Source organism: Pleurodeles waltl, chromosome 4_2 (assembly GCF_031143425.1).
Source record: "Pleurodeles waltl isolate 20211129_DDA chromosome 4_2, aPleWal1.hap1.20221129, whole genome shotgun sequence".
In the NCBI taxonomy this organism is placed as follows: Eukaryota; Metazoa; Chordata; class Amphibia; order Caudata; family Salamandridae; genus Pleurodeles; species Pleurodeles waltl.
In genome coordinates, this window is record NC_090443.1 from 770,606,647 (window position 1) to 770,634,471 (window position 27,825).

The 27,825-nt window shown below is 40.8% G+C and overlaps 1 protein-coding gene across 4 annotated transcripts in view; it reads left to right on the plus strand.

The window, feature by feature from the left end:
* The window catches only part of SLC44A5 (solute carrier family 44 member 5), a 765,772-nt gene that overhangs the window by 202,600 nt on the left and 535,347 nt on the right, over positions 1-27,825 (plus strand). For 2 of the 4 annotated variants that reach the window (XM_069232425.1, XM_069232426.1), the window contains exon 1: positions 4,743-4,841. The exons of the other annotated variants lie outside the window; for them this stretch is intronic. In XM_069232425.1, the coding sequence (XP_069088526.1) occupies positions 4,832-4,841 (10 nt within the window). In that variant the 5' untranslated portion in view covers positions 4,743-4,831. Of the gene's footprint in view, positions 1-4,742; positions 4,842-27,825 lie in introns of those variants that run through there. 4 annotated transcript variants of the gene reach the window in all.

Here is a 27,825-nt window from a genome sequence, read left to right on the forward strand (position 1 = left end):
ATCTGTGGAATTCCTATCTCTGGGAATCCTAACTATAACTATAGAGCGGCTATTGCCACTCTGTAATATATATATATATATATATATATATGCAAACACACACACACACATATATATATATATATATATATATATATATATATATACACACACTACTTGCAATAGTCAGTATGTAGATATATTTAGGAACAACTTTGTGTTTTTTCTTTTGCTGATAACATTAGCGCTGTTTAACGAATCATTAACGAAATTTTCAGAATTAGTACTCTAGTCACTTCAGCTGCCATTTGGAAAGTTTTGGGGTGATTCATCAAGCCGGGGACGAGAAAAAGGGAGGGTCCCAAAACACTTTTTCACCATGCAATGTCAATGGGGATTTTGCATTTTTTTATCACTACTACAGCCTGAACTGCTGAGCAGATTTAAACCAAATTTGGCAGAAAGCTAGATCTTGGTCCAGGAAGATTGCTTTTTTGTTATTTAAGGCAAATCTGTTCAGACGTTTTGGAGTTTTATAGATATCTAGGGATGCGGATCCTTTGTGGATCAGCTGGTCCCCGTAGGGATCCGTGGGTACCTGTGGGGGATCCTTGAGTACCCGCGGGAGATCCATGGATACCCATCGGGGAAACTGTTGACAGAAGCCCTATGGGAAAAAAAAACTCACACACCATACCTCCCCATCCATGGCTAAAGGCCGTGCACAACATGGGGTTGGGTGCATGCTGGGGGTGGCCACAGGCCCTGCAGCAAATGTCTGTCTTTCTTTGGCAGATTGAGTACATGGTCTGGCAGGCCATAGTTGGCTGCCTGCATTGTGACGGGCACAGGGCTAGGCGTAGGCTGAAGGCAATGCACAGCAGGGGATGGCTGTGTTTGGGTGAGTTGGGCACAGGGCCTAGCTGCAGGACAAGCCCTTTAGCCATGCGCAGCAGGATTTCAAAATTAAGTACATCATATAAAGACAGTGAAATTCACTGAGAAAAACCATGGTAAAAACTGAGTGAAGGTTCTGCATTAAATGCTGAAAATTACAAAAATTCACCAGTTTACCAAAGCACACAACACACTCCATAAGCATAACTTCTGCCTCCTGACTTGCTCAAATCAGTTTGTCAATGGGACAGAAACAAAGAAAGGAGCTGTCAAGAGAGCAACATGGTGGATGGCACATGTAATGGGATGTGTTGTGAGTGTTGGTAGCAACAAGTGGCAATTTTCCGTTTTTGTCTGTGTTTGAGTTACAACCAAACCCCAGGGCCTCATTTACAAGAGGCCTGCACCGCTGGTGCATCACTTTTTATGAAGCTCCAGTGGCGCAAGCCTCTACATCATATGTATGAGGCAACAAAAAGCCACCCTGCGTGGCTTTGCATGGGCTCATAGATATGTAGTAAGGCAAGGCAGTGCTTTGCGCTGCCTTGCCTTACTCTACATCAAGGAGGAGTTCCATGGGCATTGCAATGAATTTGCCCAGGCAACACCCATGGGTTTTGACACAGTCCCATATTTACAAGGACCTGTAAACTTGGGAATGTGTCAAAACTGTGCGCCTCCCCAGGGGAATGGTGTAAAGAGGAGAAATAACTTTATTTCTCCTTGTTTTTTCCTCTTTCTATGTGGGCTGCATTATGAGGCTCACATAGAAAGAGGAAAACACCTCCACTAATTGTTTATGTAGAGGAAGGTGTCCCTTCCTGAACTAAAACAATTGCGCCAACAACACGGACACTCTTACCCCATGATGCAAGGGTGCCTTCATTGGTGCTAGGCACCAATTTTTTTTTGTCTGTGCAGGAAGAAGGGACAGGAACACACGTATTTCATTAATACCAAGCATTCCTACCCTTTCCTTTTGACACACGGCAGTGCAGCAAAGTGACTTGCTGCGCTGCCTGTGTCAAAAACCTCTAAATTAGGCCCTAAGTTTTTATCTGTTTTTTCTACTGGATATACATACACAAACCCTTATTTCACACAGAAGTGTGAAATACTGAAAATATCTCACTGTTTCCTGTGACATACAGATTTGATCATCATGATGACAGTCCTCAGACCACTCCACATGGTTTTTCTCATTGCCAGAACTGCTAGTATTTCATGGCATAGAGGAACAAATTAAGTAGCAAGGTTATTCAAAGTGTGCAGCAAAGATTCTTAAGTAATTTTAGGTTGCAGGGAGCATGTCCCTTTGTCCAGTAATGGTTGCCACAACATATTGTTCGTTTTGTGGCTGGTCAATCAAGATTGACTAGTCCCCTTTAAATTGGCCTATCAGAGCATGCCTGGGCTCCAGCTTCCCACATATACCTAATTGTTAATCTCTTCATGCCAACCTGAACCCCTCTTTAAATGCTAACTTCTCAAAAACTTTTGAATGAATTTACACCAAATTATAAAAAGCACTCTTTCTGAGTGAAGGTCAAAATGTTTGCCAAATTTAGCGCAATTCTTTGCAGCCATTTTTAGGTTGAGCGTGCAAGCGGTCTGACGTATTGTAATCTATCTGAGGGATTTTACCCATGCCCACCACACGCCCATCACTATCCCTCGTTCATGGGGTTGCCTTTCAAAAATCCTTTGCTATCATATGGTAAATGATTTGCCTTTGTCCCTACTTGGGGCAGTTTTGTTACCGCGTTGGCCATCGACCCTGTTACATGGTTAATTGCATGATTGCCAATAAGTTTGACTGCGAGCGAACTTCTTTTTTCTTTTGTGTCTCTCCTTTGTGCTCACGCTCATGCCGGCTGTGGCGCTATGAATTGGCTTGCTTATGTCAACTGTTTTACTTTTCATTTTCAATTTATGTGGCAAGAAAAGTCCAGTTAGGAATTTACAACGCTAATAGCTCTAATTCGAGCAAACGTGAGACCTATTGCATTGCAAATGTTTGTTCTTGTATTATTGTTAAGCGTTTCCTATAGGAATTAGCACAAGGAATTGGGCTTTTGGAATGCTCCCCTCACCCTTCCATTCCACCACCCCGCCATTTTTCTCTGCTTGATGGATTGGCACAAAACATGACAGTTTGCTCTTTTTGTGTTGATGATCCACCATTTCTTCGATTTTCTCTATACTCATGTATACAATGTATCATATTTTAGATTAAAACTAATAGTTCCTGTCACCCTTACTCAGGTGAAAGAGCATGTTGGGCTTCCCGAAGTGCATCCTGCCTACAGAGATCTTGCTGCCTAAAGAGCCAAAGGGAAGTGAAAAGAAAAAACATGTTCAGTACTTAGCTATTCATTGCCATACTCTAGGGTGTTTATAAAGACAATGCAAGCATGATTATCGGAATCTCGACCAGGAGACAGTTAAATAAAATAAATAGAATACAGTGGGGGAGAAGATGTCATATAGTTGTCAAGAAACTGCTATCTAAAGATAAAGTAATACATAGCAGTGAAAAAGTAACAGCATCCTAATGATCAGCATTAAGTATTGAGGTCAATGTAAAACCAGAAAGTTCACACTAGTCACTAGGCAAGATTTGCCCAGACATCTACAATTCATTATCCTCCTCATCTAGAGTTTGCAAGTAGACTGATGAGTGGCTATGCCTCCAAGAGCACAATGAACTCAATGTCAGGGCCAGCTTTACTGCTTGTGGCGCCCAGTGTGGTGGTCTTTTTGGGTGCCCCCTATGACCTCCTTCTCCAATAATTCCCTCACTTGCATGCTCCAACATTGCACCTGATTTTTCCAAAGCCTCTCTGACATACATTTATTTTTTTCATAGTGCTACCCATAGTTCACTCCTACTCTGTTCAGTGATCTGCAATGTACACGTTCTTTGCGGCAGACACATAAACCCTCCACGCTACTTTTTGATGAGCCAACACTGCCGGTAGACAACAAACCGATCTATCACCAGTAGGCACATCACCACAGTTATCTTCACATTTTTATAGTTGCCTGAAAACTGCAGGACACACAAGGAAGTTCATGTGCTTTTATACCAAAGGTTATTTTTAAACAACACCACCCCCACCCGTCAAAGTCAGCGCCAGGTGCGGCTGCACTGTTCGCACCACCATAAAGCCGGTCCTGCTCAATGTTTGACAGTCAGTGTTATATTCCCTTCACAGTGGCTCATGATGTTTAGTTCTATAAACTCACCTTCTGCTTCTTAAGCCCAGCTCCCTGGCTCCCTTATTGACTAAATGCTGTGCTCCCAGCATGCATCGTCTGCTTCACTCTGAACCCCGTACCATGTCGCGCTATTCCTGGATCTTCTGATCCATATCGGCAACGTTTGTTGGTCAGGAGCTCCAGCGCTCTCTGGAGGTCTGCGCCCTGGGCGTGGGCCCAGCTCGCACATGCCGGCCCTGCCTGCATGAGCGCCGCTTTCTGGTCACCGTGGACCCATCTTCAGATGCGGCACTGCCTTTCGACTTTATTGAGTGCCATTTAACTAAAGTGCATACCCACAAAACTTTTTTTGTACGCATTTATAGATTATACTATTTCTCATGTTTTTTTAAATATCCCTGTAACCCCTTGCCATTCGGTAGTGTGCGCAATAATTCAAGAGCTACGTATGTCCTGTGACAGAAATCACAACACGCCTGACATAGATGCGACTAACCTGTGGTTTCAATAAACCTTACAATTCTCCCATCAACAGTTACCGGTAAATAAGGAACCAGTAACTCGGAATACTGAGTAATTAGGCCATGTTTGACCACTTCCCTACTCGGCCTTCGTTACACAACGGACATCGCCGCTCGCGGAAACCGCCCCTGAACATGAAGGGAGCCCCGTGCCTCGTGCCAGATCCACATATCTGAGGCTGTGCAGAAGTAGAACTGGACCCGGTGCCGTGATGGCTGCCGGTAAGTAATCCGAGCAAAATGTATAATAGATTCCGATTACCTGTCTGTAGAACTGCGCTAAATTAGACTTTCAGCTTGCAAGAGCGCATCCAGTTGGTCTAGAGGGCAGAAGCCGCTACGCCTCCCGGGGGAATACAAGCTCCGACGGCAAGAGGAGAGATTGATAGTTACTTTGTTAAATTTCGCCAACCGTGATTGAAGTAGCGTTATATATTGCCGTCCTCATTTTCTTTTTATGTTCTTTAAAATATCCATCGCACACTCGATTACAACCAAATAGATGGGCAAAGAAGTATACAATTTGTCAAATGTTTATTTGACACATTATGTTTTCTTTTCTCATATTTCTATTCTCGTGCTAGGCTTTAAAATCAGTAAAGTGAATGTAGATCTCAAGTGAAATTTCTTGGCAGTCTATTCTGAAGAGAAATGTAATGTTCGGTAAGTGACTATTCATCAACCAATTGTGTGAGCAGAAAGCTTTGTAGGTCCTTGTGCTCTGAAGTCATGGTGTGATCTCAGAGATAAGTGTAGGTTTTTCCACAAAGCAGGCTCCAAATTTGTTGATGATCATCACTCCATGTTTTTTCCTTTGGGAACCTCTTATTGTTGATGACTAGATGGGATGGTAGGGTGGGAGCGTAGGGAAGTGCAAGACTATGCTTTAAATCAATGCACCGACTTTGTGCAGGGTGTATAAAGCCTTAAGTTGGAGCCTCTGCTTAATTGGATGCAAGTGGATTATTTTCAAAGTGAAAGTGGCACACATGCATCTTCTGAAATTAAGACCTCACCGCACTACCTAGTTCTGTGTTCTTTGCAAAGTAACAATTTTCAGAAGCCAGTGATTTACTGTATGACAATTGCCCTTTCATGACAGCATCAGCGATCCTGCTATTTCTACTCTTGCAATATTTAAATGATGAAATTAGTTTCCTTATCATGTGCAGGTAATGTACATGCTCTCGACCAATCAGATATGAGTTTCTGATCCATCATTTGCACCATGATAAACACAGCAGCCTTTCAAATCAAATTTTGGTGAAGATGCCCAAGGCTGGTGTACCAAGCATTAGTTTCAGATAAAGTTTTCTCAATACGTAGGTCTAGCTATTGATAGATATCATTACATTTCCATTTCTCATTCCCAGTGTGATATGCGTTAAGTCAGTCAATTAAAAGATGATCCTGCTGTTGTGTCTATCATACCAAGAATGTTCACACAGGCCGGATGGTGTTCTGAACAAACATTATAGTCAAAGTGTTTGTTTGGTGGCATAATTGTTCTAACATGCAGTTCTTTTGTATATGGAAAACATTTCCAATGCTTATTTTAGAACATTTTTAAAAAATCATTTTTTTTAATTATCATATATATTATACACCGCTCACCAACATCATCTGATCACAAGACATCACCATCATCTCCTATGACAATGACACCCAACGCATCCTCTCTCTGACGGACAAAACAACCACCACCAGAAACGTCACCAACTGGATGATCATGGTATCAGACTGGATGTGAGACAACTGTCTGCAGCTCAACTCTGGCAAGACAGAAGTACTGGTCTTGGGCAACAAGATCTCCCCATGGGACTACACCTGGTGGCCGTCTGAGCTAGGACCAACACCCACACCCAATGACCACACAAGAAATCTAGGGATCATCCTGGAAGACAAGCTCAAAATGACAGCTCAAGTCAACGCAGTGTGCAACACCTGCTTCGACATCCTAAGCATTCTGAGAAAAATCTTCAAATAGTTGCCTCAGAACACCAGACGGAGAGTCACACAAACACTCATTACTTGCAGGCTGGACTATGGCAATACACTCTATTTCAGAATCTCCAAACAAATCCTGCACAGCCTTCAGACTACCCAGAACACCCCTGCAAGACTCATGCTCGACCTCCCATGCTGCACCCACATCACGCTGCACCTCAGGAAGCTTCACGGACTCCTTATTCGCAAGTGCAGCCAATTCAAACTTCTCACACACACATACAAAGCCCTACATAGACCAGGACCAGAATACCTGAACAACTGCATACACTTTCAGCAACCCACCAGACACCTACATTCTGCTTCGTTCTCACACACATTCCCCACATCAGCCAAATCAAAGCTGAAGGTTGCTCATTCTCTTATATCTCACTCAAGACATGGAACAACCTTCATCTACACATCAGAGCTTCCTCCTCCCTTCTTGAGTTCCACAAGAAGCTGAAGATTTGGCTTTTCGTATAAGCACCTTTGTGTCCACAAAACTACCAACATGCCCAAGTGCTCCAGTATTCTCTTGGGTGATTAGTGTGCTACACAAATCAATATAACATAACATACTATACGAGGCACAAACATGTTGCATTGTGGCCTCTAAAACAAACTTTACATTCTCATTGATGGAGAATTTTTTAGTTCATCACGTCCTGTACTTTAGTTGAATGTCCCATCAATATGGAATGATTCATTCAGCATCAGGGCTCCTCTAGTTATGGAAGCAGGAGTCCATGGACAGTACCTTCAAAGTCCTAGTCATCTTTTTTAGATGAGATCAGCCAGGTGTGTGTATTAGCCATAGGTGGACATCAGTCAGTTTTAGGCTGATCCAGGAAAGATGAAAGCCCTGCTTTCTCTTACTGGAGTCCGAAGTCTCATCAAAGATACGAGAAGTGGATGACTTTACGTTTACTGTAAGACAGCATTGTCTTTGTGCAGGGCATGGCTCCTATTTCCCATAGGATATCTGTCCTATTTACAACTAAATTGAAATCCTGAAATATACACAATAATCACCCAAAGCTCCTGTTTAATCATGTATTTGGTGGTATGCTCCTTGGTGTTTTTGAAATTGTACAGCACTGCCAATTTCCTAGATAATGTGCTTCTATAATAAAAACTTCAGAGCCGCCTGTTCGGTATTTCCATGTTTTGCCACGAGATGATATGTTGTCATTTTTATCTGACTCAGCCTTGGACGCCCCGAGGCGCTGCAGAGGTTGAAATGTATAATTCAGAGCGCTGCCTCCTTCTCCAAGCTGAGTTAAAGGAGCAGAAACTGTGTATCGGCGCTCGGGGTGCTGAGCGCGCTGTTAGCAGTATTTGGAACAGGTGGTGGGCAGGAGTGACTCCACTGTGGTTTGTTGATGAGAACTCATTATCATTGCAATCCAGCACTTGTAAAATCTGTTTTATTTTGCTGTTATAGCTGCAACTTTACAAAAAGGCGTCCCTGATCATTCACGTTCAGTGGGTGCTCAACCTCAGAAAATAAACAGTAAAACGTTAGGATGTTCCTTATTTGCTTTACAGCTCCTTTTATTGGTTCTGATGCGCTATAATAACATTTTTTTGCCGCAGCGTTTTCCTTTAAGAGAAAAACAAACTTACAAATCTCAAAAAAACACAGTAGGTGTTAGAATCTCACTTTTTGGCATGCATAAAAGGGCGGAGATAGAGTCTAAAATCTGGATACACATTTCTTGCTAGCTTTCGTCGTTGAGAGTCACACCAGGTTTTCATTTTCCTTCATTCTGATGTCTCAGTTCAGTGGAAATCTTGGTTTTAGGCATCGTGAGAGATGTTAGTCTTCTATTTCCTGCCATATCAATCTCCCTGGCAGAATTATGATAGCAGTACTTCCTTCTCTGCTTCATTGTGGTCTGCCCTTCCACTGGGTATGGTGTGTGTGTCTAAGACATCATATTCCTGCCTAGAGAGTATGACCACTTTGTAGCCTTTCTCTCATAAAAGCGTCTCTGATGGTAACATCTGTCTGGTGATGCTTTCTGCCCTGTCACATCTCTCGATTACTCCACCTTGGGTTCTGGTTCCTGTTCAACTGCTGGTTTCAGGGGAACTACTGTGTTGTACTGCTTTACTTCTTTAATTTCTAGGTGTTTTGCTCCCTTCGATGGGATAATGGTCTCCGATGGGGGTAAGTGTCAGAGCTCCTGCCGTCTTAGAACGCCTCAGTTGTGGCATAGTCAGTGTGCTGTTTTGGTTAGAAGGCTCAATTTGTATTGATACATTTTTATCTGAAAAATACAAAATATTCTTGTACATCATCCCTGATCCATAATGACTTTAGAATACTTTACCAGTAGCTGGATAAATAGTTCAATACAATTCTAAAGGTAAACAATTGGGCAAGTCATGGTTCTCAACGACGTGGCTGCTTCATTCCTTTGATGCAAATAGAATTGCTACATTACTTAAATCCCTTTGAAATTTGTGTAGTTTCTTTGGGTAGAACTGGCCAACATTGTTTCCTGCTGATTGTATCGCCCATTCCAGGCCATAAAGCAAAAGCAACAAATGTCTGAGGCAGAGCACAGTCAGACCACTTGATAACAATTCATTAAGATTTCATTGTAAAGCTGGGTGCCCACGATATTTCACAACCATGTTCACCACAATCCACGCAATCCAAAAACTGACAAACAGGACCTGCATGAGGTGGCAAAGAATGACAGGTCAGGGTTGATCCTGATGCAAATGTACTAGAGACAAATCAGTTTCGGTTTGTGGCAGTTGTGCCTGGCAAAGCACTACCATACATAAAACAGTTTCGAATTGGGGGTCTCCAATGGCTTGTTGTTGTTTTTACTCAGCTGGAAAGCCTATTTACTTCATGTATTGGTCCACATGACTCAACACATTCTGTTTTATTTCAACCATCCTCACACCTGATTTGGAAGATTACCAATAGCTCACCGCCAACACATTTTATTTATATCATTTTACACTCTCTTGTAGTTTTATCACAATGTTTACCGGTCCTGACACAATTACAGAAAACATTTCATAGAGTAATTTCAGCCAAAAATATCTAAAGTCTTAAAAGGCATTCTGGAAACATGGTTCAGCCTCTTTTCATTTAATTAATTTTAGGTATTACTCCCGTTAAATAAAAAAAGAGGCTATATGCTTGGGTGCATCCTTTTTTTACATTACATAAACAAGGGGTCTCCATCCTTTTATGCAATGAGAGCTACTTATGTTCAATGAAAATCATCTAGAGCTGCTAATATTATTAGTATTGTATTAGTGTCCAAATCACACATTACATGAGTGGCCATCATATGCAAGGTTACTAGCAGTGATCACCTCAGTGCATCAGGCATGGTTGCTAGCAGTAATGTAAAAAGGCTTTGTCAATATGGAATGCCTCTACATGGTTAATACATAGCAGCCATAGCTGCAATGCCTCTGGTAGCAGGATAACATTTGTAAAATTTCTCCTGAATGCCTCATGACTTATAGTTCAAATTTAAGCATTAAATATGTTTTGGAAATTCAGCCATTTCCCTTTAGATATCAGCTCATGAGTTCTGAAAATAAACACCTTTTCACCTCTAATACACACTCTCAATTTTGGTATTCGTATTAATTCAGCAAAGCAAAAGCTTCTATTTTAGTAGGGTTAGCTGCACACAAGAGCGCTACTTACAGGTGGCTGGAGAGCTACTCACTGGAGATGCCCGACATAAACTAATCAGACTCTGTGACCAGCCGAGGCCCAATGCCTGCCTCGCCTTCTCTAATTGTGCTATTAATATGAAGAGTCTCAAGTCTGAACAAGATTACTTTATATCTAATTCATATTGATTCTGTTTTAAATACTCTTTATGCTGCTACTTTAACAACTGTACCATCAGTAAGTGAATAGGCAAGTAGAATTTAGAGTTCTGCTTTCCGCTGCTCATGTTTTATTCGCCATTGAGTTCCTACTAGAGACACCCTGAGTACCTCCTAGAATGCTGGGAGATATTTTGTCCTGCATCAGGAATTTGAAAGGAGCAATGCTGATGGTAATCACAACTGAATGTGAAGGAACACTTCACCAGATCTGCAAAATACATAAGGATTTTCTTAATTGTGGTGAAATTGTGTTGTCATCAAAGGGTTTGACTTAGTAGGAATCAAATCTGGAAATTTCCTAAAGGTAATAGTGTACTTGTTCCTACTTTAATGTTATTCTCAAGGCTCAGTTTTATGAGGATGTTAATCTCCTGGTATACTGACTGCATTATGTTGACTATCTGACCAGAAATTAAGTTGGTAGTCAGACCTAAGTCACAACACCAACTGTTAAAGGAAGCATTGCATCATTTTTTGGATACTATAGTGATTGGTTGAACTACATTAAAATGCAATGCACGTCCTCTTGAGGATTTCATAAATTGGCATGTGCTACCTACTGATCGTACCAAAGTTAAAGTTCTTAGTGTATCCATTTGATTATGTTTGTTATTCGGTGTGCACAGGAGACATGTGGGAGGTAGCTTCTGGAGTGATCTTCTGCATCACATAGATTAGACCGATTAAATTGACAGAAATATCCTAGAGTCCTTAATTCTACTGGGATTAATTCACAATCGTTTTTTTCTTTGTGAGGGCATTTCTTAATCTTGGACAGTCATGAGTAAGTTTCACCTTAGTCCGGGGTAAGACACAGGTACTCACAAAACAGTCTTTTCAATCAAGCATCTTCTGTACAAAAGGATGAATCCTCCATTCTTGCACCTATGATAATTTAAAATATGGTTACTGACAGTGCTTTAAAAACACATACCACAAGGAAATCAAGTTATACATGGGGAAGAACAGGTGTGAGACATGATTATGTACTTCCCTTCCTCACCACTTCTATCATTGGCATACCAACCAGACGCAATCAAATACTGAGACTCTTCAGTATATTGTAAATGGAGAGTTAAGGCCTAGAAATCAGGATATCACCACAAAGGGGAAGTGTTGATTTCTTGCAAAGTAGCAACCGATATACAATTATTCATGTTAAATGTTTTAAGGTTCTTCAATTAAAGTGCTATGTATACTGTCCTTTGCATTTTTCATCAGATTAACTGAGATTGCAGACTGAGAAGATGTTTGTGATGGAAAGGGTCTGGAAATGATTTAAAAGCGTATATGATGTTTAACGCAATTGTGATTGTTGTGGCTATAAAACAACCAAGGATAAAGATTAACCTGTTAAATGTCTTATTAATAAGTAATGCCATATAAAGCTATAGAACTCCAATACATAAACTGCAGATACTCACCAACCTGTGGAATGTAGGTCACTAACCAGTGGTATAAGCACCAGCTTTTAAACAAGGAGTTGAGCAGTGTCTTCATCTGTCAGGATATCGCCCCATTGATGTTGGAAGACACTGTCCATCTCTGTTAGCATATGTGTGGGGTGAGTCTAATTTCTTGGAAATCAAGCCAGGATCATCTGTGTCCCAACCATCCTTTCCCTGCTGGCTTCAGATATTGAATTGCATCAGCAAAAGGAAACCCATCACAGACAATTAGACCAGCATTTCATTTGTCTAATTTTTGGTGGTGTCTTGCAGAGGGCGGGGGGGGGGGGGTTGGCACTTGGTGGCTCTCCCTAGACCTCTGTGATGTGTGGGAAAGCAATGCCAAGGGGAGTACAGCGCAATCAGCTCCATCACTGTGAGCTATGTCTCCCTTTGTTTGGCAGGCAGAAATTGGGTATTTGGCCATTAGACCAATAGCCTGACTAGTTTTCCTGCTTAACCACAAAGTATACCTCTGTTCTTCCAGGAAAGAAGTCCAGTTGAGTCCTTTGGGCAGCACAGCAATTCTTCTGACTGAATTATGTGCCTTTGAAGTGAGGAAGACTTCAAAGAGTGGTCTTGAAGTGCACCATTTCCCTTTCAGCCTAGTCCTCTCTGCCAGGTTATCTGTGGGGGTCATCAGCCCCTTGTTTGGGGTCAGGCCACTACCCTTTGAAATGGAAGTGTGAGCCCCTCCACCCTTCCTGCCCAGAAATACCCATCAGTATGCAGATGAATGCAGATGCAGCTGAGTGTCCTTGTTTATGGCTGTCAGGATGGAATGCGCAAGGGGAGCTGTCACCCAGCACAGACCAGACGTGGAATGGAGACAGGCTGTAAGGCATATAGAGTAGTAGGTGCAAAGAAATGCCTACTTTCTAAACGTTGCATCTCTAAAATAGCATTTACAAATCCTACATTACCAATAAAGAGGATTTATCACTACCACTCCCAAGGTATGAAACATGAGGTAGCTACTCCTCCCTGATCAGGAAATACAGCTTAAAAGTATTTAAAGGAATTCCTAATGCTAACCAATGAGAGGAGCAGGCTTCACCATAGTGAAAAACAACTTTGGAAGTTTTGCACTACCAGGACATTTCAAACATTACATTACATGTCCTGTCTTCCATATACTCTGAAACCTGCCCTGGGGGTCACCTAGTGCCTAACTTAGGGGTGACTCTTATGTAAAGGAAATGGGGTTTGATGCTTGGCAAAGGGTTTTAAATGCCAAGCCGATGTTTGCATTGTGCAGAGCTGCCAATGAAAAGCTTCCAGCATAAAACTGTCTAGTCCATTTATGTATTCACACCAAAGAAATTACTGCATAACTATAAGATTTGTTGTACCATTTTTGTTTGCAATTGTTTTTAGGTCGAGCTTTCAAGACCTGCTATTTATACTTTGTGGGCTTACGGTCCGCCCACTACTTTTCATTTGTTTCTGTGTCACTTAAAAAGCCTTGCTTGCTAGTGGTCAGTCCTTCCTCTTTGTCCCTCCTTTTTATCTTTTGTTTCCTTCCACAGAGCACTGACAAAGTACTGTATCTTTGCACTTTGCAAACTTATCTGTTTGTTTGGTGGTCTATTTTTTAAATTCTTTCCTGCTTGTGTTACACGGTGGGTGGATGTTCAGCTTCGATGCCTTTATTTGATTGCATCTTCCCTCCCACTCCCTTCTTCCCCTCTTGTTGCTGCCATCCTTAATGCACATTTGCTTGTTGTCCTGTTACTTGTTTTATCAGCACAGCGCGCCTTCACGGTTGCCCTGCTTCAGATTTTACCATGGGGCCTAACTTTTATCCATAAGGGCGCCTCACTTCATGTTTTAGCATGGTGCCCACCTTCATGTTTCATTTTGATTGTTGAGAAAGGTTTGTTCTTTAAAACCCCTATCTCCCCTCTCGGTCTTGAAGGTTACACTGTGCCCCTACAGAAAGGTGAAAGGAACTGCCTGCATACATATCCGGAAGAAGTGCCAAAGAGACCCGTGCAGGGAAGAGAGGCATAAGGCTGCAGGAGAGCTGCTCTCCTCAGGGCAGAGACAGTGTGCACCGAATGCAGACTGAACACAGTTGGAGAAGCTTGTGTTCAGAGGGCAAGCACAAGAATCTCCTCACAGCTCTTTTGTGCTCGCAGTGGGGCCATCTCTGACCGGTGAACACAAAAGGCGGCTCCTGCTGCATTATTGTATTGACTACAATGCCCAAGGCACCAAATTACTCTCTGACCAGGGTGTTATCATTGCAGAGGCTGGCTCTGCAGTTCCGCTCTCAGCTCAGGCTCCCACCCCTTAAAAGATGTGCAGCTCCCATGCCTATGTGTCAGCATTTCCATTGGAAACAAAGCCTTTACAGTGCACAAAACCCTTACTCTGGTCACGCTTGTATATTGCCTAAATTAATTTACAGTGTAAATTACAAATAAACAGGGGTCACAGGCGGACATGCCTCCCTTCCTCTCCTGCTCTGCACCCCTGCCTTCCTCCCAAGCTGCTCTGTACCCTTTCCTGCACGGCAAGAGCTGCTTCAGCCGATTTTTGTTTTCAGTTCAAGCACTGTTTCCTGCTGCCAGAAACCAAACTTCTGAGCCCTTCTTGAGCCATTTGCTAAAGTCCCCCTGTTAAGATGCTTGTGATTGGTGTGGGCTACAGGCACTGCATGCCTCCCCATGATCAGACGGGCTCAGGCATGTATTTCCTTCCTGCTCGGATGTCTGTAAATTAAGGGGGACCTGCTTTCTAATTAGCCAGATGTTGTGTGCTTGTTTGTTCTTCCGTTCCTCAGTATTTTATTACCTTTTTTCTGCCAAAGTGAGGTGGTTTATAATTAACACAGTAGTTTCAAGGTCTGACCCCGACCAGACCTTGCTTCTATTTTTGTCTGTACTGCAGGAGCTTGTAGCCAGCATTTCCAACATCAGTGTCAAATGTTGAATAGAAAGATTACAAAAACATTTGCAGTGTCCCATGCAGTTTTGGAAGGTAAGAGGGGGGACTCGTACCCCTAAAGAATCCTCCTCACCTAAGATCACTTGTTGTGGTACTTTCTCATTTCAGCAAAGAATTGTGACATATTGCTTCCATGTTTGTTTCATTCAATACAGCTGTCCTAATGTTAATAACCATGCCACTTAATTCAGTTTATCTTATTTAGCATTTTCGTCAATTTATTTATACATGTGCTGCTAACCTTACAAAATATAGCATTTTAAAACCAGCTTTCTGTATTTTTTATTTCATATTTTCCTTATGTTTATTTTAAAATTTTAAACATATGATGATTTTCCACCCTTAAAACCCTTTTTCTTACTTAGTTAAACATTTGAGGCAGACTCGGTTAATTTCAGAGACATTTTCATTCAAAAGATATTCCTACTCTTTATGTTGACTCAAAGCAACACCCTTTTGTTCAAGGAAGCTGAGGGAGAGGGAGAGAGAGGGGGGAGATAAAGAGAGGGAGAAAGAGAGACCAAGAAATAGAGGTGGTGTGGGAGAAAGAGTGAGTGGGAGGGAGAGTGAAGGAGAGAGATTTGCCATAAAGATGGCGTGGTAGATAGAGAAGATGAAGGGGGAGTAAATACCAGGATGGGAAAGGACACATCATTTATAGCAAGGAAGGGACATTATTCCTTGTGCCTTTGGTGTTACCTCATAGCATTCTATTATGTCAGAGACTGAACTGATCCGTGGTTGTGGGTTCCCTGTAGTCCAGAGAATGACTTGAAAGATGTTCTCAGTTTTCATGTTGCAGTGTTTCAAGTGTTGATGCACAGGTGTTTCGAAGGTTGTAAACTGAATTTCTAGTCTCACTGTCCATGTGTTCACACTCTCTCAGTCAGTGTTCAATTGATGCAGGTGGTGAGCTCCAACACACATGCTTGAGAACATGGACAGATTTTTAGATGGAAGCCTAACAACATCTTGAGGGCATTTGGAAAGCTTCTCTAGGAATGCATTCCACCCATTGCTCACCACTGGCTTCGTGGTTTGTACTTCACATTTGCTTCCTTTCTATTTGCTGACTGTATTTGTTTTAGGCAGTCCAATACACCGTATTCCACTCCAATCCACCCCACTCCAGTCCAGTCCACCCCTCTCCAATCCAGTGAAGTCAACCCACACCAGCCCAGTCAATCCTTCGCACTCTAATCCACCCCACTCAAAACCACTCCAAGTAAATCCACCCCGCCCCAATCCAATCCACCCCTCGCTAGTCCTATCACTTCAGTCCAATCCACCCAATCCAGTCTAATCACCCACTCCAATCCACCTCACCCCATTTCAATCCACCTCATTCAAATCTACCCCACTCCATTCAATCCACCCCAATCTACTCCTTTACAACCCACCCCCCTCTACTCCAATTCACCCTACTACCTCAATCCATTCCGACCGACTCCACTCTATTCAATCTCACCCCACACCACTCCACGCTACTGTCTGCCACTGAACCATTCAGCTCTACTCTCCTCCACTCAACTCTGTAACACTTTACTCCCCCTACTCCACTCTATAACGCTCTCCTTCCCCACTCCACTCTACTACACTACAAGCCACTAACTTTTAGCCATGCTGAACAGCAGCCACACTAATGTACAACATAGCAAAAACACATTGGCAAAGCCAATATCTCTTGTATAGGTGGGAACTATTGGCTTTGCCAATGTTGTTATTACTATACTGTATCAAAATCAAAGAGCCAGGGCATCATGATGTACAGTTTTCTAATGAACTTATAAGAATATACACCAGTATAAGAAGGCAAGTACAGTATCTTAAGGGATGAGTACATATCACAGAAGAATAATCAGATAAAGAAATTTGGACACTATTTTAGTAAGGCATATGCATTTACATTTACTAACGGGCAAGTGAGGAAGTTTTATAGAACCATATTTAATAAAACAATACTTACAGTTTGAGGTGGGTTACAGTTAGGGGATGCCACAACTACCTGGGGACCAATCAGTAGGTAACAAAAAGGAGGTACAAATAAATCTGCCAGGTGAGATGGCAGATCTCTTCCACTACTGGGGCATAGAAAATCGTTGTCCCATTGTAATTGTACATGATCACAGTTATGGAATTCACAAAAGAAGCTTGAACATTTTGAGAAGACTTGCAAGGCAGGGAAACACTGCTTAGTTAGTCCTGAGTGATTCAGAGATGTTTGCAGGCATAGGCAAAGTGGGCTCTGGCCCACTGCCCACCTTTGAAGGGGTGGGGGCTTGTTATTTGGTCATGATAGGGCCCCTAATTAATTTACTCAAATAGTCAAGCTGTAATACCTACTTCTACCTCTTTTGCTCATAGTATGTCGGTATGGATACCACAGCCTCACACAGGGCTGTCCCATGGTCCACTTCCATGCCAATCTGTGTGCTATGTGTGGATCAAGGCAGTCCAAGGGCTACTAGAGAAAAGGTGGGATGTTAAACAATATGAGTGCTGATTTAAAAATAAATATTGCCCATCATTTTTCTTCTTTCTTTTGCTATTTCTTAACTTCTAAGGAATGATGAAGGGGCATGATTTAGCTGAAAATTTATCATAAACTCAAAGTTGTTGGGAATAGGATCCCCAAAACCCCTTAAGATGTCCCTGGAGTGAAAATGCAAGAGTTAGGTTTTTGCTGGCTCTGGCATATGAGCTGGCTGCTAAACTTTCACTGTAGCGCTGCTGAAGTGTAGCTGTTGGTAGCAGCCTTAAGGCAATTCCTGGAGACCTTAGTTCCAAATTCACAGCAAAGGTGGGAAGGGAAAACTTTGAGGATGTCATTGCTGGTTTAGGTTTGTTTTTACCCCTTTAAAGTGGTTAACACTAAGTACAGGGTGATAGGCCATATTCGATGCATAAATGCTGCATCTTTATCAGAGAAGGCTGCACAGAGGTCAGGAATGACTCTTCTATGGCTTGTTCTTCTACTTGCATCAAGTCTGACTTTGCCAAAATGACAGTATGGCAAAGGGACGGCAAACTGAGACAGAACAACTCTTCATAAAAGCTTTTCTTTCAAAGGTGGTAACATAATTCCAGTATCAAAGCTAGCAATGAGCGCTGAAATCCACCAATAACCAAGAAGAAGTCCAAAACAAGCACACCAGAAAGGTTTTACTTCCTCTTTACAGTGGCTCTTTGTCGTGTTTTGGCTTTTCATAAGCCTTTCTCTAGACAAGCAACCTCTTACTTTGAACCACATAAAAAATCAGTTATAAAACAGGGTACCCAGACTTCTCATGTATCACTATACAAATCCCTTAAATTGATCAAAAATGAAAATTCCAATAACAATAAGAATTGTACAATATTTAGCAGTCAGTTACTGTAATGATACACTTCATTATACTTTTGTCTGCGATCTCAGATGTAAAGGGAAGATTGGACTGTGTTTATTGCTCTTTTCCTTTTGTGGTATATATATGTGTGTGTGTTTGCGTTTGTGTGTGTGTATCTATATATATTTACATATGTGTGTATATATATGTGTGTATTTATATATATATATATATATATATATATATATATATATATATATATATCATGTATATATATATATATATATATATATATATACCCATACATACCTATACAATATATGTGTATATATATATACATATATAATATATATATATATATATATATATATATATATATATATGATATGTATATATATAATAATCACTGAGTTACAGGTCACAGTTACTTGAGATACTGTGAACTGCTGAATTTCAGTGGTTTTTTAAAAAGGTATATTTTAAGTGACATTTCTTCTCACTATAGTGTCCCTTTAACCTTTATATTTTACAATTAATTTCCAAGGTTCCAAGCCTATCGATTTTGCCAATAAACATTTTAATAAGACATTTATAATAAAAAAACAAAAAACATTTGTTAGTCTTTTGTTTACACTCCTAATAATACAGCGATTAAACCAACCACAAAGGATTCATGCATTTCCAGGCACAAGAGCAAAAGCTCCTATGGGAATGCTTAAGCCTAGCAATAATTTTCCTGGGGTCATATTCTATTGACCTCAAGAAACACATGATTATTTTGTTCTAATTTTTTTAAGTATTAGTGGGGTACTGCTGCACTCACTGCAGACACCGAACAACATCCTGGTGGTGCCCCTGACCGGAATGGGGCCACCATCAGCAGTAAAATACATGTGAATATGCCCATGAAAGGGATTACCGGAAAATCATTACTAAGAGCAGTGAATAATAAATGAGCGGCTCCAACCGCTCATTTATTAATCTTTTTTTTTTTGTCGGTGTCCCAGTCTCACTTGGGACACCCACAGATTTAGTTTTTGTTGAGGGCTGTGGGGAGAGCCCTCCAGTTCCCTGCAAGCGACCCAATTCCATGGTAACATGCAGGAGCCAAGAACATTTTTAGTTTTTTTCCTTTTAAATCTGTGGTGCCCTGGTGCCCACCAGGAGCACCCTGCAACATATTATACTTTGGGGGCTGTGAGGGTATCCCCTACGCTGACGCAACCTCATCAGCACCCTGCAAGCAGCCCCATTCCATGTGGTCAAGTAGCAACCAACAACAATTGTTGTTTTTCATTTGGGGTGCCCGAGTGCTCAGCTGGGGAGGCCCATAGCCCTCACAACCTTGCCGGCTTCCTTGCAAGCACCCATCTCTGATGCTCCGGGAGCTGGCATTGCTCCTTCCTGGCAGGAGCATATTTTTATTTTGTGCCAGCCAAGCAGGAGCAATTCTATGTTTCTCTGTCTGCAAGAGCATGGGTAAGGAGAAGCACTTGTACTCCCACCCAGCAGAAGCAGCTTTCTCGGTCTGCTGAGTGGGAACACAGAAGAAAATAAAGACAAATATATCTAAGTCCTGAAACAGAAATAAAGAAAATATATGGGGCCAGAGGAGGGATGTCCTGACTCCCTCGTCCTTGTGGGAGGCCAAAAACAAAGAAAAATTTTTTGGATTTTTAGCAGCTCCGTCGGATCCTTGCAGGAACCAGTACACTTCCCACTCCCTGTGAGGTCCCACAAGCTCTGTGAGTCCTGTGGAACCCTTAAAAAAACAAAATGTTGGGTGGGATTCGTGACTGGTTGACTGCTCATGGGAGTGATGGCTACCACCCCTGGAGGGGACTTGGGGGCAAGTCCTGGTCACAGGCCTGACCCTGCAGCCAACTCCCGACCATGCATAACCGAAGGCTGAAGTTCATGCATGGCAGAGGGCTGTATGCCTGTGGGTGTTGGGATGCATATGTATCATAATAAGGTATTACCTTATGCTAAAGAAACAAATACTCACTGAAAATTCAAAGTTTAAAGTAGAATATTTCATAAGTAAGCAAATAAGATATAATTTTATGCTTAAAAAAACCTTTGAATTTTGCCGAAAAAAACAAAGGTTGAAGGGTAGTTATAAGTAGATCTTCTAATGATAAAAAAAGGTTAAAACCCAAAACACTGAAGGTCGTCAGTTACAGGTAAATTACATAAAGATATCTTCTAATATACACTTTTCAGTAAACCGCATTAATATTGACCACATGCATTGAACAGTGTAAGAATACACATGAGGGCCTGATTTTTTAAAAGTTTGCACTGCCTTAACGTCATTTTTTGAAGTAAAAGCGGCGCAAATTTACAAAATATAATTGTATCTTGTAAGTTTGTGCCGCTTTTGCGTCAAACATTGACACAAAGATAGCGCAAACTTTTCATTATTCAGGCCCTAAATGTGTTAATAACTGACTGTGTTGTATAACTTGTATCATGCCCTCTTTTTTGCTCCCATCATGGTTAAGGACAGAGTTCGATGTTGGTCCTATTAAATAAAATAATGTTGAAAACAATCAATATGCAGCATGTACAGTTTATTGTTGAGAAAAATATCCTCAGCATAACACCCAATGTTTGCAGTACTTTATAACCTTCATTAGTCATAGGTTGACATGGAGCTCATCATATAACTTCAGACCTCATGGGTTAATGGATTCTAGTCTAATGTATATTTCTGTTGAAATTGTCAAAATGTTCCTATTTGATCACCACCACTCTCCCATATGGATACCTGATAAATTGCAAAAAATCTCAGTGTTCTTTCATCATTACCATTATTATCATGCTGAATCTCATAAATTAAGGAAGCATATCAGAACGTTCTAATTTGAAGTGCCTATAAATGCTGAAATGTTATTTTGTTTTATTGGAAAGGTAGTACTGCCAACATAATGCAGCTGACATGGGCATTGCAGGACATATGTTGTGTATATGCCGTTGTGGTACAGATACTGAATGTTGTTGTGCTTTTTGAAATTATGCAGAGCAAATCTGCAGTGTTGAAAGCCTTCATTTTTCTTCAACCAGTGGTAAATGGTTACACAGACTCACACAAACACATATGGGCATTCACACACACACATGCACACACAAAGTGGATGGGGTATTACCACTGAGCAGGGGCAGGCCATCAGTACCGTCTACACTAGTTTGCTGCATCAACAGCAACAGTTTCCTGCTGCTGGAAAGTGCCACTGAAATTGTTCATTTTTTTATTCATAATTTCAAAATCCTTGTGAGCTTTGCATTATGTAAAATTTGTAAGGTATCTAAGAAAATGATAAATGTGTGAGCCTCAAATCTTTGTAAACTCACTCATACCCAGTGTAAAGCATGATTTGACCAATAAAAATATAATGTAGAGGTTTAGGGTAAAGGCTATAGTCCCTGCTACGCAAACTCCATTTTGTAATCCGTAAAGTAGAACTACAATAGTACTACTTACAAAAAAATTGCAATTTACAAACAAACACGTTGAAATCTCCACCTCTCCTATATTTTCTACAGGAAGATGCTCACCCTTGTAAGTTTACTACTTAATAATAAATGTGGGAGGGACAAGGCAGACTGGCTCGAAAATGGAAACTAACTACTACTTAATGGGAGAGGTTTAGGAGGGAGGACTAACAGGAGATTTATGGGGGCTAAGAAAAGGTTTAGGGAGAGCTAAGGAGAGGTCGTGGGAGGGACAGGTACCCAGCCACAAAAGAGTAAGCCTACTGTTAGCTATAAACTGCCCATTTTTAAGGCTAATACATCTAACAAGAACTCGCTCCAGCTATGACATGGAATAAATCCACACCACACAGGGCCAACCACTAGTACTGCAACACCCTTCCATAGAAAATAATGGGATCAGGGACGTACCCTGAAACTATGTAACAAAATGATTTTGAGTTATTAAACATATATACATGTAATGTAACATTTAAAAATTATATATATATATATATATATATATATATATATATATATATATATATATCAAATAAATATCATTTAATGATAAAATATTTAGCAGTGTTATTATCTGAAAAATAAATGTAACTTTAAAAAAAATAGTTACAATTCTTTAAGTTAATTTTATAGATAACCTTTTGCATTTTTAATATATAATAAACAAACGTGTTACTTCAGTGGAGATTTTTTAATGAAAGTTAAAAAAAAAGTTGAATATGTTTACATTTATTAAATAATAAATTCAAAATTCTCTGTGGTGTAGCTTTTTTTAATTTTGTTCCACCGTTAAAAATAAATATACAAATACATATATTTTTTATGAATTTAGGCCAATGTTAAACAGAAAATGATGGTGCCACGCTCCGTTATTTTCACAACGCAGGGATGCGCCATATTTAATTCATTACAGCGCACCTTCTCCACAAAAACAATCTTAAGTGGCGATTTGCTCTTTCTATGTGTGCTGCAGGATCAGAACTGATGCAACACTTTTTCTGCACCCCCCGCCCACAAGCACCTATTGACACCATGGTTGCGCCGTATTTATAACACAGCGCGTCATGGCGGTCGTTAGCACAAGAGCGTCAACGTTTTTGACACTATTGTGGTGCTTTGCTACACTTGCATAAAAAGTTTTTACGCTATTGTAGCAAAGTGCAAGGAGGCCCATAGGTTTCTATGGGTGCGTCATTTTAACACCTGCTCTGAGCATGCGTTCAAAATGATGCTAAAAATGTTACAGTGAAATCTGTTAAATTTCACTGCTCTGTTTTTGTGGGCCTCCTAGCGCCGGAATGCCCATCTTGCGTACATTATGCCTGGTGCAGGCATAATGCAGTGCAGGGGATCACAAAGTGGCACAACACATGTATTGCACAACTTTGCACAACTTGGCACAACTTTGCAAGTATGGCGTGGGAAAGGCCACCTTACTGTAAAAAAATGACACTTAGACGGCACTAAGGTGGCGCAAGTGGTTCTTAAATATGCCCCATAGAACTCAGTGTTGATTCCTGAAGGTCTGGACATAGAGATAGAACTTGAGATGCCATTAAGACTTTATAGATAAAATAGAGCTGTCAGTAACACCAGCTTTCTAAAACAGTTCAGTACTGTTTTTATGAGACACTCTAGCAAACGTAACTGGTAAGGAGATAATTGGTGCAACTGAGCCACCAATTGAGGCCTTTCTTGACCCATCAGCTAGGTATGGTGATGTGAGCACCTAAAAGTGAGCACTCTTTCACATCTATCATCGCCCTTTCTGTGCCTCTTTTCAGTTTACAAACTGAGGGCCACGGCCTAGGAAACACCTTTCTCCTAGCTTTTTTCGAAAATGAAAAATAACTTATTTTCACGAACTTGGACAAAATATGCGGAGGCCAGGTTTTGTTGTTTACAGGTTGCCGGCCTACATGGGATCAGAAGTGGTTTCTGCATAGCGGGAGAAATTGAAACTGGTCCAAACAAAGTAAGATAATAGTGGAGTTTTTTTCTTGTTTGACAATAGTTAAAGAATTTAAAACGGTTTTGTCATTTGACAATAATCAGCCCAACCAATTGCTGACTCAAAGAATACAATGAAATTACAAAAAGTATAGATGTCTGCAGATTTTGTCAAACATTGTGTAAGTACTGGGCCTGTATTCCTTTGTTCTTAATAGGTTTCAAAATGCTATTTGTAAATTGTTCACATATTTTAAAGTCAAATGTATTGAAATAACGATTTAGAGAAACCTGACTGACTGTTCTTTTCTTGGCATCGGTACATTACATGTATTAGTTTCTTTAAAATAAAAAGTCTGGTACTTGCATAATATTTGTAACATTTCAAATCTGGGGTTTGGAGTTCATGTCATTATCATCAAAGAACAAGTAGCCTTAAAGCGAGACCATGTGCATTTTTGGTTTTTAAAGGGGGCCCGCTGCTTTGGGAAGCAGTTCCTGTGACAGCTCAGCGTAAATGTCTTAAAAGCCATGAACGTGTTTAACCTTGCAGTGCCGTCTTTCTTTCCTAGAGTCAGTTTATAGCCTCAAGTCAAACAAATGGTGTCTGAAATTAAAAGCAGATGTTCATTAGCGCTGGTTAATCGATCACTAGTGCATTGCAAAGTCGGTGTTATGCACCTTCTCAGCGCTTGTCCCTGCCACGGTTAGTGCATTCAGATAACAGGAAGATAATTAGGTAATGCTGTTCAGGAGTAATATATTCCAGAAATTGGTCGTTTACATTTAAGGGGTAAGTATGATCAATAGATCTTGACACGAGGTAGAATGTCGACCCGTAAGCGGCATCTGCTCTTGGTGTGATCACAGTGTTGCAGAGCCTGCGTGAAGATATTTGCGGCTACGTGATGACTGCAGCACCCAGGTGATGAGGCTTATTACAAGGATTCATAGACATAGGAGTCACATGGAATCAGCTTGTGATAAGAAGAGATGCATCAAAGTCTGCAGGCAAAAGACAAAGTCAGAATGCAGAAGGTGAAAGATAAACACAGCAGCAGAGTGGGTGAGAGGCAACAGGCTAGATCAACTAGAGAACTGTTCTCCTCTCCTCTCACGAGTTAGACAGATCTTGTTGCATTGTGTATTATTTCTTTCTTTCACCATAGTTATTTCTTCTGGATCTCTGTTACTTCTTTCATGTTTTATTTGTTGTACTCTTTATCAGTATTTCACTGTGTAATTGTGCCATTTCGTTACAAATTTGAAAGGGCTTAGGACACTTGGTTACTTTTACTTTCACTTGATTTTAATGCTTTACCAAAGGTCATCCCAAACAACAAGCTTAATTTAACTAAGATTACTTTGTTGACATGTAGTACTGGAGCAAATCTATTGCTCTAGTTTTGGGACTCACCATACCTGCTGTGGGATTGACTCCTGTGTTGACTTAGACCAACATTTGCAGTATCTAGGCGTAGCAACTCTGGACCACGCCTTAAATACACACGTTTTCTGCCCAGAAACTTACTCACATGCTGGAAACAGTCACACATAATTAAAACTCCTCTTGTCTTTTCAGAATTGGGCACTTTTCACTCACATTTACTACTGCTATTTTGCCTTTTCAAAGAGTTGTAAATAGCATTTTTTTGGGTGACTGGATTTAATTGCCCTCTGTCAATCTCAGGTGATTGAAAGGCTACCCTCTCCCAGATTCAATCAAACTCATCACCTGCAGGTCACACCGGATGTTAGTAGTAAGAAAGTAACTCATTAAAACCCCTTGCTGTTACTGTTGGCTTATATACTGTTAGAGCAAGTTCCCTTCTTGTAAATATGTTTCTAATTGCAAAATTACATTAAGGACACATTATCAAGGACCGACTCTAGAGCAGTGGCAGGTGGTAATTTTAGAAGGGAGAGGGGTGGGCGGGATGCACATACACACTCACACTCATTCATTCACACCGCGCGCACACACACATCCATTCACAACACTCATTATCAAACATTTAAACTTACATACACGCACCATTCATTTAAAAACACACACACACTTAACTTCAGCTCAGCCTCTAAGGTCTCAGGAGGGTTGGGACTGCTGCCTTCCCTCATTGGCTGACCTTAGCAGTCCCAACTTCGTCACAGAGTGAAATGGGGTCAGTGAGACTGCTGACCCCACCCCACTTTGTGACAAGGTGTCACTGATTGACACTCGCCCTGGGTGCTTTAGGGCTTAAACCTGAAGGGCCCAGGTCAGAGTCAATGGGTGACTCTTCCCCCATCACTGGGGGGGAGGGCCTCGAGGCATCTTTGCTGATCTGAGGGGGTTACGACTATAGGAGCTGTGACCTCTTCAGCCCAGCAAAGTTCAGCTCCGGCAGCCAGGAGCCTGCGCAAATCGTGCATGTCTAGCTCCTGGCTGCCTGATCTGAAAATGAAGAGTGTCTGTCAGGCTGACCTGTGCTCACTTTTCACGAGGGGCAAAAGGTGAGGTGGCGTGGCCCCTCAGCCCCAAAGGACAGGCCACGGCTGCTCTGGAGTCCTCAGTATGAGTGTCCTCTCAATTCCTATGGAGCTGGTTAAAGCAATTACCAGTCTTATAAGAATGATACTTTTTAACTCTTACACAATGACCTCGGCTGCTGAAAAAACTGAAATCTTTGTGTAAGTCAGTGGAAACTGAATCCCCAAGTAATTCCTCATTTTTCCCAAAGAACGCTCACGGTCCAAATCATAATGTACTGAATTTTCCCCTCCCACGGAGTTACTGGTATCCCAATGTCAATAACTCCTTGTGTGGGGAAAATCCATCCCAATATTCAGGCCACTCGTATTAAGAGTCCATGAATTAAAAATTCCACTTCAAAGACTGAGCAATTTGCCATGTAGACTACATCAACAATGACACTTAGATGTAAAGTGGATTCAAACTGATGATTTGTTTTTATAGTTTAAAGCTTGAAATCCAGTCTTCATATTATTGGTAAAAAAAATGAAACAAAAAGAAATGTAAACTATTTGAACTACAAAGGCACATTTTAATGATTCAAGGGCCTGACTTTGATGTGGGCAGTAAAATGACAGCTTACACTCACACAATCATATGCATGTATATATGTATCTATGTAAATATACATTCAGTAAAAAAACAAAAAGGTTAAAGCTTAGTTTTAATTAGGAAACCTTACTTTTCCCATAGAAACCAAGTTTAAACTACACAGACTTTAAACATTTGAATGTTGTGGTTATAACTTTAATTTATAATTTATCTACCACCTTCAAATTATTTTAAGTAGCGGGCTTCGTTACACTCTCTTGTCAGCTCGATAATCAGACAACACTAACTACGACTGTCCATTCTACCATGCTCTGTGTGGGACAAATAATGTAATTTGAGAAGTTATACGTTTTGTTATGAATTGCATGATTTCACATGCTTTAAGTGATTTAATATGCAAGGGTATAAACAGTGCATGGAACAGGCATGAGTTGTAGTTAATGTATCGTGGTGAATGAGGTGACAAGACTGTGTTGGGCGATGCATGACGTATAGTAATTTGAAGGAGGTGCATAAATTATAAATTGAAGTCATAATTATAACTTTACAATTTGTATTGTTTGTGTATTTTAAGTTAGGTTTCTATAAAAAGAATTCATACATTATTTCTAACTATAAATTATGCTTAACCTTTGTTTTTCCATTGTATTTTAATATTTGAAAAATGTGTTTCAACACGCAGTGTGTAGTGTTATTGATTGGAGTGTTGTAAAGTAGAGTGTAGTACAGGACAGTAAAGGGGAGTGCTGTAGAGTCTAATATCGAAGAGTGGAGTATTGTAGAGTGGATAAAAGTAGAGTAGAGTAAAGTGGAGTAACGTACCATGGAGTGGAGTGAAGTGTTGTATACTTTGGGTTTGTTGAGTCTAGTGTTGTGCATTAGAATGGTGGAATTTCTTGTAAAGTGTAGTGTCGGACAGTGCAGTATCATTATTTGTGAGAACACAGTCCATGGTAGAGTGCTGAGTTATAGCTAGTGGTGTCTGGTTAGTGAGCGGAAAAGAGTATAATGAGGTCTGCTACTTATAATAATTTGAAGGTGGTGCATAACTTGTAAACTAAAGTTAAAACTATAACTTTAGAATTTTTCATTTTTGTGTA